This window comes from Parasteatoda tepidariorum, chromosome 5 (assembly GCF_982258835.1).
Source record: "Parasteatoda tepidariorum strain Cologne lab strain chromosome 5, Ptep-v5.0, whole genome shotgun sequence".
NCBI lineage: Eukaryota > Metazoa > Arthropoda > Arachnida > Araneae > Theridiidae > Parasteatoda > Parasteatoda tepidariorum.
Window position 1 is genome coordinate 109,224,639 of NC_141759.1, and position 15,255 is coordinate 109,239,893.

The window sequence follows — 15,255 nt, forward strand, 5'->3', positions numbered from 1 at the left end:
TCTTAAGAAAGCTGTTATAAAACTTTTAAATAATCTTACATTTACTGGGTTTTGGAGATAATTTTATTCTTGCTTAAGAATTATGAGTTTTGTTTATTACTTGAAAAAAATGTTATTAAGTTTCTTTTTGATGTTAAACAAATCATGTTTTATTTCTCGATTAGAATGAGACTGGGCTTGCTTCCCCATATTAAATTTTTAGTAATACTTACATGTTTTTTAAACTTAAACATGTCAAATTAACTTCAATCTGGAACTAAGACCTTTATTATTACAGTTAAAGCTGTTTTATCTCAAACCTCTATATCTCAAAATTTCTAAAATTCCTCACATTTACTATTTAAATTCAATGTATTTTCCTTGTCTATCTCGAAATGTTTTCTTTCAAAATCTCTGTTTCTCGATTTCTAATAATCAAGCACAAATGCTCAAACAAATGCTTTTGAGAAACTGAAAACAATGTTTTAAAAAAATTTGGCTATTAGTTAAAAAACAAAAATTTTTTAAAAAATTAAATAAAAGAGTTTAGTAATGTTTGGATGCTTTTTAATAATTTAACATTAGTACTTAAAGTATTTTTTTTTTAAATTTTATTAAAATTCTTTCAATACTTGTTTGTTTTATAATTTGTTAGATAGTCGGTGTCATTTTTAAAGAAATAAATCTTTAGTCAATTTTATTTTCAAAAACGAAAATAATAATAAATAAGTAAAAATATTTTGACATTTATTCAGTACAGAATTTGACCATTAGTTAATACTACTTTATATTATTTTAAATAATTGAATAAAAGAGGGTCTAATGATGTTTTAAAAGCATGTTTTTTTTCCAACAAATAATTGTAAAAAAATAATTTTTTTTCTGAAGTGAACATTTTTTTGGTTTGTTTTCTACTTTCGTTTTTTTTTTTTTAATTTTAATGCACGTATGTAAAATATTTTGTTACAGTATTATTATTTTTAAACCAATAAATCTTAAATCATTTTTAATTTAAGAAAAATGAAATAAATCCTGGGTTTGCTTTTGCTTTGACTTCTTTATTTTTTTAATTGAAAAAATTAAGCAATGATATTGATATTATAGTAGAATATGTTTAGAATTAATATTTTCTTTGGTAATAGATTTATTTATTTATTTATTTTTGATTGATTTCCCATAGGTAATTTCTGAACATATGCTAAATCGTGATGTCTAACGGAGGATGTATAACGATTTAAAATTTCTGACATCAACCAGTCCTTATCATAGTATTTGACAATTAAGCTACAATTTTAATTATTTGGCTACTATTTTTGATAAATTTTTGCTCCTGTTCAGGCAACTATTTTTATAGTTTTAGGCAACTATTTTCATGCTTGAGGATACTAAAAGCAACTATTTTTGTTCATTTTTTACAGTGGCAACCCTGTTTATAGCTAGTTTGTCCCAATGCTTGATCTAGGGGTTCCTTTGTCTTCTGGGTTGGCTTCAAAATTACAAGGCTACGCAGTTTAGCAGTGATAGTTGTTCAGTGGGCTGTTCAACCCCGGTTATAATAACAATAATAATAAAAAAAACTTGTAAAAGTGATCTTAAGGTTGTGCTTAAATGAAAAGCTGAATAATGATTATACAATTCCAGATTTGTTTATGAAAACATTTAAATTTAGTTTAATTTAGTTTGTCTTATGAAATATAAAAGTGAGACTAGGATTTGCTAATAAAATAATAAAAACGTAGTCATACCAAAATAATAACAAATTGCCTAATTTAATCTAATTTCCAGCTTTATTTTAACAAGTTTAAATCATAAAAATTACTATGATTTATGTTAGGTGATGAAAGAAAGTATTCACCTAATAAAATTTTTTATAAAATTTAGCATATATGTATGGTAATAGTTGCCTGTTTTTTTATGGCTAAAAGTTAAAAGGTATCAAATGTATACTTACATAATATTATAGTGAAACCAAACATAAATTCACACTAAATACTTATTGTAATAACAGGGCTGCCAACTGCTCTGCATTTATCATAATGAGTGGAAGAAAAACTAAAGCTTTCAGACTTTTCATAATTTTGATAGCATTTTAAAAGAGTTACCACGGAAAATTTGGAACAAAGTGGCATTTCATATAAGTTTTTTAAATATTAACATGTAGTGGTGTGGATAATAACTTTATATCAAATTTGCAAAACAAAGAATTATACGTTAACACCTAAACTTAACTACCAGGATATGAAATTTTCCCATAAAGCGTAGAAAGTTGGCAGCCCTGTAATAATGTAGTGTACTTAAAGTTATTTTAGGTTATCTGACCACAAGGGTTTCCTTAAACCCAAATGTTTCATTAGTTCATTTAGTATTTTCTCTGTCTAAAGTTTTTAACAAGGATAATTTAAAATTATTAAATTGATTTTTGTATAATTTAAATTGATTTTTCTTTTTCAGCCATATTATCCTACTGCTTGGGAATTCATTCAAAATGGTTTTGTTATGGCTGTAATTGTTCTTATAGCCACTTTCCTGCAAAGCACGTTATCAAATAATTTTAACCACTTAGCAATAGCAGAAGGAACACACTTAAGGACAGCTTTGCAGGTGAAATACTTTGTTACTCTTTTTTAAACATTTTTACTACTCTTATGTTATTATAGGCAGTTGTATATTCATAAATGTTAACAATAATTTTCAAAATTTTATATCCTATGAGACTTACTACCTTATTATTACTTTAGAATTTCTAAATTGAATGTTGCATTAGAAGCTAAACCTTATTATCAGAATATTTACTTTCAATAATTCTTTTAAATTTTCGATTTAAAAGTTATTTGCAGGAAATTTATATTTAATTAAGATATTTCCCTTATTAATATAGAAATTGAAAAGACATTTTAACTTCATTCTTTAAAATGCAAAGAAAATAATAATTATAAAAATGATGCAGTTTTTGGACATAACACTGCACATGACATTTCAAGTATCAAGATTGTAAACAAATAAATAATAAAAAAAGTTAATAGTTTCTATTGCTTTGTTTGAAAGTTCCATTGATAAGCAAATTTAAAAGCATGGTGGTTGACTGATCTTATTGGTGACGTGAGCAGGACTTAATTTGCTTTAGAGGTCCTGTTTATACCTCATCCGGTATTTACGTGATAGCTTGTCAGGGGACGCAATGGTTACAATGCGTTTCATAAACAGAGAATTAGCATACATCTGTCTGCAATGTTAGTCACAAGTTGGCAGTCTACATATATTTATTTTAGTGATTTTAATAGTTAAGATTAAGTATTTAGTTGTTAGCATCATTGTGATGTAAATTAGATCACCAAATAAATATGAGTGACCAGTACTCATACGTGTTTTCTTTCACTTAACTGATTCACTTACTTGCATGATGTTTTTACTCTGCATTACTGCTCAACCGATGTTTGATTAGCATCACTGCTAACTGATATGCTTTTATTGACAATAGGTGCTATCAAGTAAGCCTGCAAAGTATGGAGATGCCACATTATGCAAGGAAATCTATCCATTGCATGTTTATTATTGTTTGTGAGTAGCAACCTATAGTTTGTCTATGGTAAGAACTCCCCCCACCACAAAGTCTGAGGCTGTCTGCTGCTATGGAAACAGGAATAGCGCTCTTTAGGGGTGTAGCTTCTCTTCACTCTAGAGCTAATGCGATAGACCGGAGAAAACGATTCCCTTTCGCTCGCCAACCAGAGCCAAAACCTGTCCTAAACAATTGACACCTCACCCCTTACTTGAAATAGTTATATCTCATTACAATAGTCAGTGCCATGGGTCCAGGCGAATGGCTTGGTGAGTTCTTACTTTAGACAAAGTGTACAATTGTTTGTGAGTGATGCAAAGTTTGCTGTCGAACTACTATCTGAATGAATATATGAACCTGTAAATAAGGTTTTTTGTTTCCCTTACTATCTCTTGTGCAATCGTGTGTGAACCAAACGTAAGGCATTTCATAGTCTTTAGGTCTTTTTTTAATGATGTAACCGAGTTGTAACAATTTTTCATCAACATTCTTCTCAATTATGTTCTTTAATTATATTCTCTTCTGGTTAAGCAATTCAATTACTTATGGACATTATTCGAAACAGGTTAATTATTTTTCCTAAAAAAAGCTTATTATTTTTTCTCAAATACAAATTATTTTTTTTCATAATCTTTTTCTAATATATGTTCTGCTGGTATACATTATATTTTAATTTTTATATAATTTACGAAGTTATTATTTAGCACTTCTACATTTTTAATCCATTATTTTAGTGTGTACTGTTAGCTATAGCTTTTAAGCAAATTTGGATTTTACTAATTTCTTTCTCATTCTTTTAGTGTCTTGTTTATAAAAAAGCATTAAAGACAAATTCTGCTACAGGCTTAGATACTGGAGCTCTAGTCAATCATATGTCTGTTGATGCTTTTAACATGTTGATGCTGTTTTCCATGGGCCATTATATATGGGCTGTACCTTTAAAGGTATGTAACTGTAAAGCTATAGCTCTCTTTTTTTTTAAAATTTTAATTCAAAAGTATTTTTATATTATTTTTTGGCAAACTTATTTTTTGCTATTAAAAATATATTTGAATTTTTTTTTAATACTTTGTTTATTTTAATTATCTTTCTTGAAGAAAAAAAATAGTTATTAGTATTATAAAAATGTTTTACAACCTTGTGTATAATGTCACCTTTATTTATGTGCCTTTTTTAAGTACATAAGTTGAACCTTTATATACTGTTATTGTTTCCGACAAACTATGATGTTTAACAGAACTTATAGTTGAATGGCAGCCATTAGGAAAGAAGAAAAAAAAACAATGATCTTGAACAAATGTTTTTGATTTTAAAACTTGTATTTCGATGAATATTAAACAATGCTTTTTCTTCTTTTATCTGATAAACTGGATTTTTGTTGTAATTTATTTAGAAAAATCTAGAATAGTCACCATTAAAATTTTTAATAAATTCATTTGAGGTTTAATGTTTTTTTTAATACAATTTTTTTTTAACAATTATGTACTTTGTGTAATTTCAATTAATAATCTGTGGTGAAACCTAAAATTTACCTGTTCTAAAAATTGAAAAGCAGAATTTTTTTTCCAGGTTGTTCTTCTTTTGGTTCTTCTCTACCTCCAACTTGGTTACAGTGCATTGATTGGTGCTGCCACTGTGATTTTTTTAGTTCCTATACAGTATTATATCTGTACATTATTATCTCCGATTCAAAGTAAAGCTTTGGTGAGTGAGTATCTGCTTATAATGTTAATACGCCTTTTTTTAACCTCGGAAACTATTCAACCAATTTAGCTCAAATATTTGAATTTATCACTGTAAATTGTGTAATTTAAAAGTATACAAAACATTTTACATCTTACAATTTAGAATGTTTTTGATTATTATTAAATTTAAGAATAAAAAATATTGCTTTTACTAAAAATAATTTTTCTACTTAACTGTATATGGATAAAAAATTTTATTCATGGCTACAAAGATATTTTTATACTTTATATTACAATTATTAACAACAATCAATAAAGATATAGACAAAAGTCTTTAAGCCAAAACTATTCTATTTAGGAAAAGGTAGTTGATGTTGTAATGATAAGAATTCACACACTTTTCATCTGTTATGCTTTCAATGCTTTTCATTACATCATTGATTTTTAAAAAAAAATGAGAATTGTTCAGATGTTGCGATTCATAATTTCTGTTTCTGTGAGTAATGTGTAATTAAAGGACTGGTCACAAAGAGCTCATGCTTGTCTTGTTATGGGAGCTATAGTAAATTCTCAGTGGTGTGTAGAAACCTTAGCAAAACTCAGAAAAGTGATCAAATCTAAACATTCCGATATACAATCTTGTGAAATCACCATGCTGCTTGACAATACTAGACCTGCCATGCCATTAAAGGAATTTCTGCGAAAATTCAAATGAGAAGGTACATTGGTTTCAAAGGGAATCATGGTGTGCATGTACAGTTGATCTAAATAGTTCGCTATGGTTTTTTATGAGTGTGGAACTGTACAACTATTGTCAAAATGCAAAAGTGCCCAAACACTATAACAAATATTGACAATACTTTTGAGTTTCGATAGATGAATTGCATGAAATAGCCACTGTAATCTAATTACTATGAAAAATAAAAGGTAGCTGGTAAAAATGAAAAGTGATCGAATCTGAACATTTAAATAAGCACTGACCATTCACAGTTAATGAAATAAAGGAATTTCTGCGAGAAATTTAAATGAGCAGTCTTGGGCCAATGATCTTAAAAGTGCCCAAATCTGTCCCTAAGTGACTTAAAAATTTTTTCATGCATTCAAATAAGTTTTGTGGTGACATAGATCTCAAAAGGAGTCAAGGTGTGCATGTGCAACTGACCTAAACAGTAGTCAGCAATTATTTTTATGAGCATGGAATTGTGGGTTTATTGTCATAAAGGCAAATAGGCCTAATCATATAAAAGTAAATGGCGGGATTGCTAAAAAGCTTTTTTTTCTTTTTCCAATCAACTTTTATTCAAAAAAGCTGGTTTATACATGCTTTTTAATATTTTATTTTTCAAAATTATTGTACATGTATTTATCTTTCTTTTATTAATGACTATGCTGTAAAATCTGATTAATGTACATAATGATATTAATTTTGCTTTCTTTTAAAGGTATTTATTCCGTAAATATGTAAAATGTAATTAATGTTAATGAAATTTCTGTTCTATGTTAGCTTCGAAACTCGACATTTTTGTCTTAAAATGTTCTAAACCTATTTCTTTCATGTTTTAATTCTTCCTAACTGTGCTTAAAATTGATATAGAATATTTATTTTTTTAAATTGTAAAAATGCTCTATTAAAAAGATAGACTATTAGTAATTTATTATAGTTAATTTTGTATTGTTCATATATTTATGCTGCATTAAATAAGTTGATTTTTAATTGTAGTTTTAAGTAGTTTAAAATTATTCTTTTAAGGCTTCCATGGTTAAAGCTGTTGCTGCAAACTATTTGAAAGTGCAAAGTTGCTGCTCCAAATCGGTCATAACACACAATTACACCAATTTAATTAATCAAAAAAAATTTATATTGTTACAGTTTTTAAAAAATACAAGTGCTTATAAAAGCTGGCTTTTTAGATTTTAACCAGCTTTTTTTAGGCAATTTAAACGAAGAAAAATCAGATCCACTTTTTTTTTGGCTTGTCTAAAATCTAGAATCTCTAAATAAAAGGCTGCTGACTCAGCATTAATTGACTTTACCTAATAATTGAGTCATTTCTAGCTCAGTGCAGGGCCGCCTCGAAAGAAGGAGAAGGTATAGTTTAGGGGGCCACGGCACTCGTTTTCTGACTTCACGCATTACGATCCAAATACGTTTCTTCACTTTCTCTTTAGTAGTTTGAATGAAAGAGAATCTCCGTTTTAACTTCGTTTGCTAGAAAGAGAATCTTCATTTTAACAAAAACATTGTATTTACTTAGAAATAATTTCAAAAGAATATTAATTTTGTTATTTTTATGTGAAGTAGTGCAGAAAAATGACTTTTTCATCTATCTGCATATTTATAAGTTATCAGTTAAGTTGACTTAAAACGAATTTCAAGTAATTTTTTAAAATATCTCTTCTGCCTAAATTACGTGACATTAATTAGAATTTAATTTATTCTAATTATACATAATTTATTTTATGCATGTATTCAGCTTCTTTTGCATCTTAAATTACCAAACCTTTAACCTCATAAAATTTAGTGCAAATGAAATTATCATCCATAAGAAAAGTTGAATCTGAATGCATAGAGAGATAACTAGTAAATTTAATAAATGTTATGAGTTTCGTTAAGACATTTTAACCACGTTAATTACGTTTAATCTTATATAATTACGTTGTATTAATTTAATTACGTTTAATTTCGTTAAAACATTTATATTTCTTCTCCAAGTTATCTTTTTTTTAATTCAAAAAAATAAAAATGCGATTTAGCTATGATGTTGCTTAACAATTATTTATTGCAAATTATATTTTAAATCCCTATAAGTTGAGCAACCAACTACACTTTTTATGATTCAACTAAATCTTCATTCAATCTATTGATATTTACTAATAGGAAGTTTTGAACCAAATAATTGGAATACTTTCAGGTAGGAGACTAGTCACATAAAAAAAAAAAATAAATAAATAAATAAAAATACAGACAAGATATGAAAAATTAAAATAACTGGCGGTGAATAATTTGTTCTTATAAATACTATCTTGCAATAATTTTTGTTTAACTAGCAAAACAAAAGAAACTATTCAAAAGAAGACTTAAACCAGTCATGGTTGAAAACAAATATATAGAATAACAAAGCAAGAAAAGTATTAGAAACATATTTTAAGTATTGTACTATTAATAAAATGAGCAAAATTATTATGTACTAGTATTAAGTAACCAATATCATGGGTAACAACAATATTTAAAAATATTTTTTCCTCCCCTAATTGTATTAAAAATACATTGAATTCTCCCACTAAAAGCTTAAAAACTATTTACCAATAGCATTGCATTTTTGACAATTTTGTACAATTTGTATTACACAAAAAAAAATTGAATAAATAAATAAAAATTACATTTTGAAATGTGTTTCACTAAAATAGCCAAACAGAAGAAATCATTCAAAGGGAAGTTTTTAAGCCTGACAGTGTTGTTAGATGCTTTAACCAACAAAAACAAAATATAATTTGTTTTTTTCTTCACCACTAACAAATTTTATATAAGCCTTAGAAGAAATTCCTTAGAATTTTAATGAAAATGCTTAAAATTCCAAAAGCTAATATTTCTTTAATGCAATCATACAACAAAGAATAAGAACAAAACACGGACAATTAGAATAATAACTAGTAGTGCATTCATTATTTTCTGAAAAAAAACAAGAAAAAAAAAACAATTTTGTTATGTAATCAACACAGCATACAACACAAACCAGCTGAAACATGGATCGTGATGCATGACGTCAGAGCTGAAGATCACTTTCAGTACCGAGGTCCCCTATTCAACTGTAACTCCTCCTTCTTCCGAGGCGGCCCTGCTCAGTGGTTGAAGGCACTGAGCTTTTATTGTAAAGGACTGGGGTTCATTTTCTAGTGGCAGATTGAAGCTCACCAAATTGAGATCAATGGGTATCCGTCTGCTTGAGAAGATACTGACCACATTATTACAATGATGTTGTTGATCACAAAATTGTTAAACCTCAACCTTCATGGCCCTCTGACCCACAATGGGTTTTTGTAGGAAGAATTATTTTCAAAATAATTTCTTGGTTAAAAAATACTATTACAGATTGATTAGTGAGAAAAAAAACAGCTTCAAGTTAGTATTGCTTTTATAAAAAACTATGGACTAACTAAAACTTTATTTTTTAGCAATTTAAGAAGAGAAATTGATTATTAATTTATTGTTTCTGAAGTTTATTATGATTCCAACTTTTTTTTCTAAATGCTGTGTATTAACTTAATTACTTGCAGTTTAAGTGTTTTAATTTTTCTTCCTTTCTCTTACAGTTTTCATCTGGAGAACTTCTATTATTCTGAACCTTTTTCTTACTTCTTCTCTCTCTTGGTATTTTCTTTTTTCTATTTTGTGTGAATATCAATGTGTGTGTGATAACTTTTAAAAATCAGTTAAAATTTGCAATTCTTGTTTTTTTTATTGTCATTATGTAATTTTTACTCCTTTGACTTTTTCTTGATTGGGAAAAAATTTGAAAATATTTCTTTCTTTCCTGATTTCTAAAATTAGATAGAATAGATATTTTTTCAATAAATGTTGAAATAGTTTTTTATTTGCTTTGTAATTAAAATGTTATTAAATTTTTAATTATTTGTATTTTATTTATATAGAACATATTTTTACAAAGCACTAAATAAGGATTTCCTGGAGATTAAGATTCTTTTCCTCTTAGAATGCTGTCTAACTTTGACCCTTTTTTGAGTTAAAATTTTTTTCTTCCTTTTCTATAAGAGTTTTTTTTTTTTGTTGTTGCTTTTTTTTGTGTGATTATTCAATGATTAATAAATGTAAGCTTCAAATCGTAACAAATTTAAATAATAAGATGGTAGACAACCAATCTAAAAAATTCCGACGAGAAGTTATTACAATTATTATTAAAAATTTTTTAGAATTGATGTGTCAAAGATGAGTTAGATAAGTCAAGGTTATAAATTTAGCATTTGCATTAGAAAGAACTCTATGAAAGCCTACACTCTCTTTCAGGTTTCGAAATTTACGTTATTGGTCAAGTGGTCCTGTACCTCCGAAATTCAACTCAGGCTTCCAAAAAATATTCAGTGGTCCCCTGAACTAGCAAGTAATGTAAAAGAATAGAAAGTTGTCTTGATCTCAAAAACGTATATCATCATAACTGAGTTTAAAAAAAAAAAAATTTTCAACTAAACCAATATTTTGTTATTTTTCAACTAAACTGAACCAACTTTTTAAAAATAAAATCTACTCAAGACCTGTATAGGGACCAGTGAAAATGTTTATGGACCAGCAATATCTATTAGTTATATTCCTGAGGACTAGTCTCTAAATTGTCTTAATTTTTACCCTTGTATCTCCGTTGAAATTTTTTAAATTTTATTTTGAAAATTGTTTGTAATAGGCTTATAAATATTGTATTATTTTTTTAAAAATTAACATATTATGTTTGACTCTTTAGCTAACTATTTTAAAAAGAAATATTAACTACTGTAGAATAGGTTTAAATGAATAATTATGTATATATTTTTAAAAGTTTGTTCTGTATTTATTCTTGAAAGGATGTTTCTGATGAGAGATTGAAAAGAACTACTGAACTACTTCAAGGAATCAAGCTGTTAAAATTATATGGCTGGGAAACAGTTTATGCTCATTTGGTGCAAAAAATTCGAAATAAAGAACTTAAAATTTTAAGAAGTGATGCAGTTTGTGTGGCATTTAATAGTGAGTATAACAAGTTATTGTTTGCTTGTCAAGGTCACTTCTAAACTACTCATGTTTTGAAATTTTAGTTAACTTACATGGTTTAACCTCGTTTTAAATTAATGAATGAAAGTTAACAACTAAAATGAGAAGAAGAAAAATTGTTAAATGGAAATTATTTTAACGAAATTTTCCTTTTAAAATTTAGGAATTCTACTTTTGAAAATTTTTTCATGTAAATAAATACCGAAGATATTTTATAAGTTATAATGTAATAATTTGAATTTATTCTTTGCAAAATGAATCAAATCAACTTTTCAATTCAGCTTTTAGAGTTATTGGCTACCAATTATTTATTTCTCAAAATGATAACACGAATTATTGATTCCTAAACAAAAGGATAAATGAAAACTTGGGTCAGTCTATTGTTGAATCATATTATAATTTTTTTTTCTTCTGAAGGCAGCATGATTTTTATTTAGGTAATAGCAGGTTTTTACGCATCATGCTATCATGTTGTGCGAATACTGGAAACTTGTTAAGTACCTATCTGGAAACTATGCTAAAAAACAGTTTGATGTAAATATGTAATCTTTTAAAAAAGTGTTTATTATTACTATATTGCCCCTAAGCATTTTGAATGCATTTTAAATTAAAAATATTTCTCCCATATTTTCACCTTTTATGCCTGCTTTGAGATTTCCAAACAATTTAGATTTCTTCATTTTTTCCCCCAAAATTATACCAATTTTAAATGGCTCATAGTTTGCTGTAAATAATTGTGTATAACTTTTTTATCTGCTGTTTTTAAAAGCTTGTTTTTAAAGTCACACTGAATTTTTTATTTGTAATATGTTTAAAAATATTTCACAATTTTTAACTGGTCTTCTTCATGTGATACTCTTTAAATCTCTTTATCTTCTTAAAAAGAATATCTATAATAAATTTTATTGTAATAAGAAGACATTTTTTATAAGCCTTTTTTTTTTGGGATTCAAATAATATATTGACATTTACCTAATTAATGCTTTTTTGAGGAGCTTATCTTACTTTTAATTTTTTGAATATTAAAAAAAATTACTGATATTTATGCTAAAAAAATTATTCTAAGTTGCTGATTTTTATAACTGAATGTATGGTGGTGTAAGTAGTAGAAGTTGTATTAGATTAAGAGATTTATAAAAAAGTGCATGTTAAGCAATTTTAAAACATTTTATTTTAATGTGATATTCTAGAAAATATTGTGTGTTATTGAATTTAATCAGCAACATGGAACTCTTGGAGTCTGTTCGAAATTTCTTCAACTTTTGAGACGTTTATAAATTTAAAGTTAACGGTTGTTAGTCGTTTGACGGTTCGGATGTCATTATTATTTTTTTTAATAATAATTCTGTTATCTATCAGAAAAACAAACTGCAAAAGAAAATGTCAAAATCTTATTGAATAATAAAATGCAATTCAAAATTTTTACAAACTTAAGTAGCATTCCTACTAAATGTTGTTTGATTGTTCTACTTGAAATGTACCAATCAAATTCTCAATTTTTAAATATATATTTGATACAAATTTTTATTTTGATGAAAAAGTGACAAAAAATATTGTCCCTGCAGTGTATTTTGTATTAAAATGAAAAGTTTGTTTTAAAAAATTTTTAATTCTACACCTTATCATTTATTTAAAACAAAACCTGAAAAAAAGAATATTTCCAATCTTTTCATAAAATGAAACTGATTAAAATTTTCAATTTATTTTCGAACATCAATCTCAAAAAAGTTTCAAGCAGGCTCGAAAAGCTCTGTGACAAAGAAGTATTGTTTTGGGGTGTAGAAGTTGCATGAAATAAATAATTTTATTAAATCTATCGATTTAGTAATGGTAGAAAGTTTACTTATTTTGATATAAGCTGCCCAGGTGACTGAAAGATCAGCGTGCCTGACTGCAAACCCAATGGTTGCAGATTCAAATCCTGCTCAGGACATGGAAGTTTCTCTCTGTGTATTGTCCTCTGTTGTATGATGTGTAAATGTGGCACACTCTTGCAGGGTTGTCACTCCACAAGGAGAACCTGGAAAATACAGGGAATTTAAAAATCACCTAAAATAACAGGGATGCAGGGAATTTTGATTTTTTCTTAACGAACTGGGGAATTTTGTATCTTATTTTTGTCTTTTAAAAATTGGTGACCACTCAAAACGTAATCTATGGGATGTTTAACCATTATATTTACTATAGCATTATTTAAGTATGTTCAGCTGTTTTTCCAGCAATTAGAACTAATAAATGTAGTTAGCCCAATATAGCTCACGCAAGAGTACAGTAATCGTTTCCTCTTAATATATTGTATATAATATGTACAGGGAATTTTTTTCTCCAGATTTGAGTGGCAACCCTGTAAGCAGCGTCCGCTGTCTTGGGTTCACAGGTGCCCACTGGGGTGCCAACTTTAAATCAGCGACAGTTTTGGCATCTTTCAAAGCGAAGAACAAGAGTTCAGTATCTGATGTTGAAAAAACAAATACAAAAAAACTTTTTCTGTTATCCAAGCATATTTTTAATAGAATTTTTTTGCTCATGTAAACTTTTGAAGGTTTTTTTTTTTCTTTAATTTTATATTAATTCTCTTTCTTTTAATAAAAACAATTTCAAAAGTTATTTTTTAACATAAATTTTCTTCATTTCAGCTTTCATCACTCAAACATCATCAATAATTGTGACACTAGTGGTATGCTATATATTAAATCATTAGTTTTATAGTTTCTTTTTACGAGGGTTGTAGATTTAATAGTGGCAACTTAAGCTTGAAACTCACAGAAGGACGGGCATGCGCAAATTGGATATGGGAGCGGTGAGGTGGCACTATTGTCGATATGTAGAGTGCAAAAAAAAGTCAATGTGCTTAGAAGGGTAGTTGTTGTGTGGCGTTAAAGTGAGGAGTTTCTTTTCCATCGCTCTAAAGCATGTTTTCAAAAGGTGATCAGCGGTCGTGATTTACAATCGAGGTTGCCCGTGGAAAAATGCAGCAGAATGCTGGCGAGGATTAGTGGAAGCCTGTGGAGCAAATGTTTTACCGTATAGAACAGTAGCACGATGGGTTCAAGCATCTCGTCTTTTTTCGTCATCAAGCCTTTTCACAACATGCTTTAGAGCGATGGAAAAGAAACTCCTCACTTTAACGCCACGCAACAACTACCCTTCTAAGCAAATCGACTTTTTTTTTGCACTCTACACATCGACAACAGCGCCACCTCCCCCCACCCATGCCCTATTTACGCATGCCCGCCCTTCTGTGAGTTCCAAGGTTAAGTTGCCACTATTTAATTTACAACCCTCGTAAAATCAAATTCCACCACATTTAATTTTTTAAAATTTGATAAATATATTTTAACAAAATTTCTTTTTATGTTAGACATTCTCATTATATTCGAAAATTGAGGGAAGACCACTCATGCCTGCTGATGTTTTAACAGGTCTAGTGCTATTCAATCAACTTACTGTGCCACTCTACATAATACCTTTTGTCATCCCAATGGTTATCAATGCTGTGGTAAGTCTTATTTTTCTGAAATATTTTATAATTAATTTTTTATCTATTCTAAAGAAGATCAAAAAGTTTGTCAAACAATAAATTCTATTGGTATTTGTGAAATTTTGAAGATATTACCAGTATATTTAGTATATATTTTTATTTTATTACCAGTATTTGTCGTTTCTTAATTAATAAATGCATGTTTATTATAAACATTTTTTTTCTTTAAGCAGTGCATATTATCACTGCTTAAGAAAAATATTTTTAGTATACATTTTTATTTTATTACCAATATTTGTCTTTTCTTAATTAATAAATGCATGTTTTTTATACACTTTTTTTTCTTTAAGCAATGCATATTATCACTGCTTAAGAAAAAAAGTATTTTTAGTATATATTTTTATTTTATTGCCAATATTTAACTTTTCTTGATTAATAAATGCATGTTTTTAATACACTTTTTTTCTTTAAGCAGTGCATATTATCCTATCTGTCTTTAACTTGAAAATTCTTAATTATATAAAAGTGCTTGTCAGTGAATCATTTTTTTATGTATGTATAAAATATTAAATGAATCTATTTAATTCATTCGGAAATACTTTCTTTCGAGGGATAAATCTTTAGGTTAGCTTGGATCAAAAATTTCCAAAGTACACCATTGATATTTCCCCCTCTCTTTTTTTCTTCATCGGACTTAATTTATAACATAACTGTTTTTTTTTTTACTTTGATTAGTAATGCTCAATAAAGCTTCAGGAAGATTTTCGTATCAATACCTGAGCCAAAAAATTTC

General features: G+C 27.6%; 1 protein-coding gene across 1 annotated transcript in view; it reads left to right on the forward strand.

The window, feature by feature from the left end:
• LOC147809977 (ATP-binding cassette sub-family C member 9-like) overlaps positions 1-15,255 on the forward strand; it is a 65,131-nt gene that overhangs the window by 29,805 nt on the left and 20,071 nt on the right. Inside the window, exons 5-10 of the mRNA XM_087164763.1 lie at positions 2,431-2,580; positions 4,339-4,482; positions 5,108-5,242; positions 10,795-10,957; positions 13,618-13,658; positions 14,343-14,480. Coding sequence (XP_087020889.1) covers positions 2,431-2,580; positions 4,339-4,482; positions 5,108-5,242; positions 10,795-10,957; positions 13,618-13,658; positions 14,343-14,480 — 771 coding nt within the window. The remainder of the gene's footprint in view (positions 1-2,430; positions 2,581-4,338; positions 4,483-5,107; positions 5,243-10,794; positions 10,958-13,617; positions 13,659-14,342; positions 14,481-15,255) is intronic.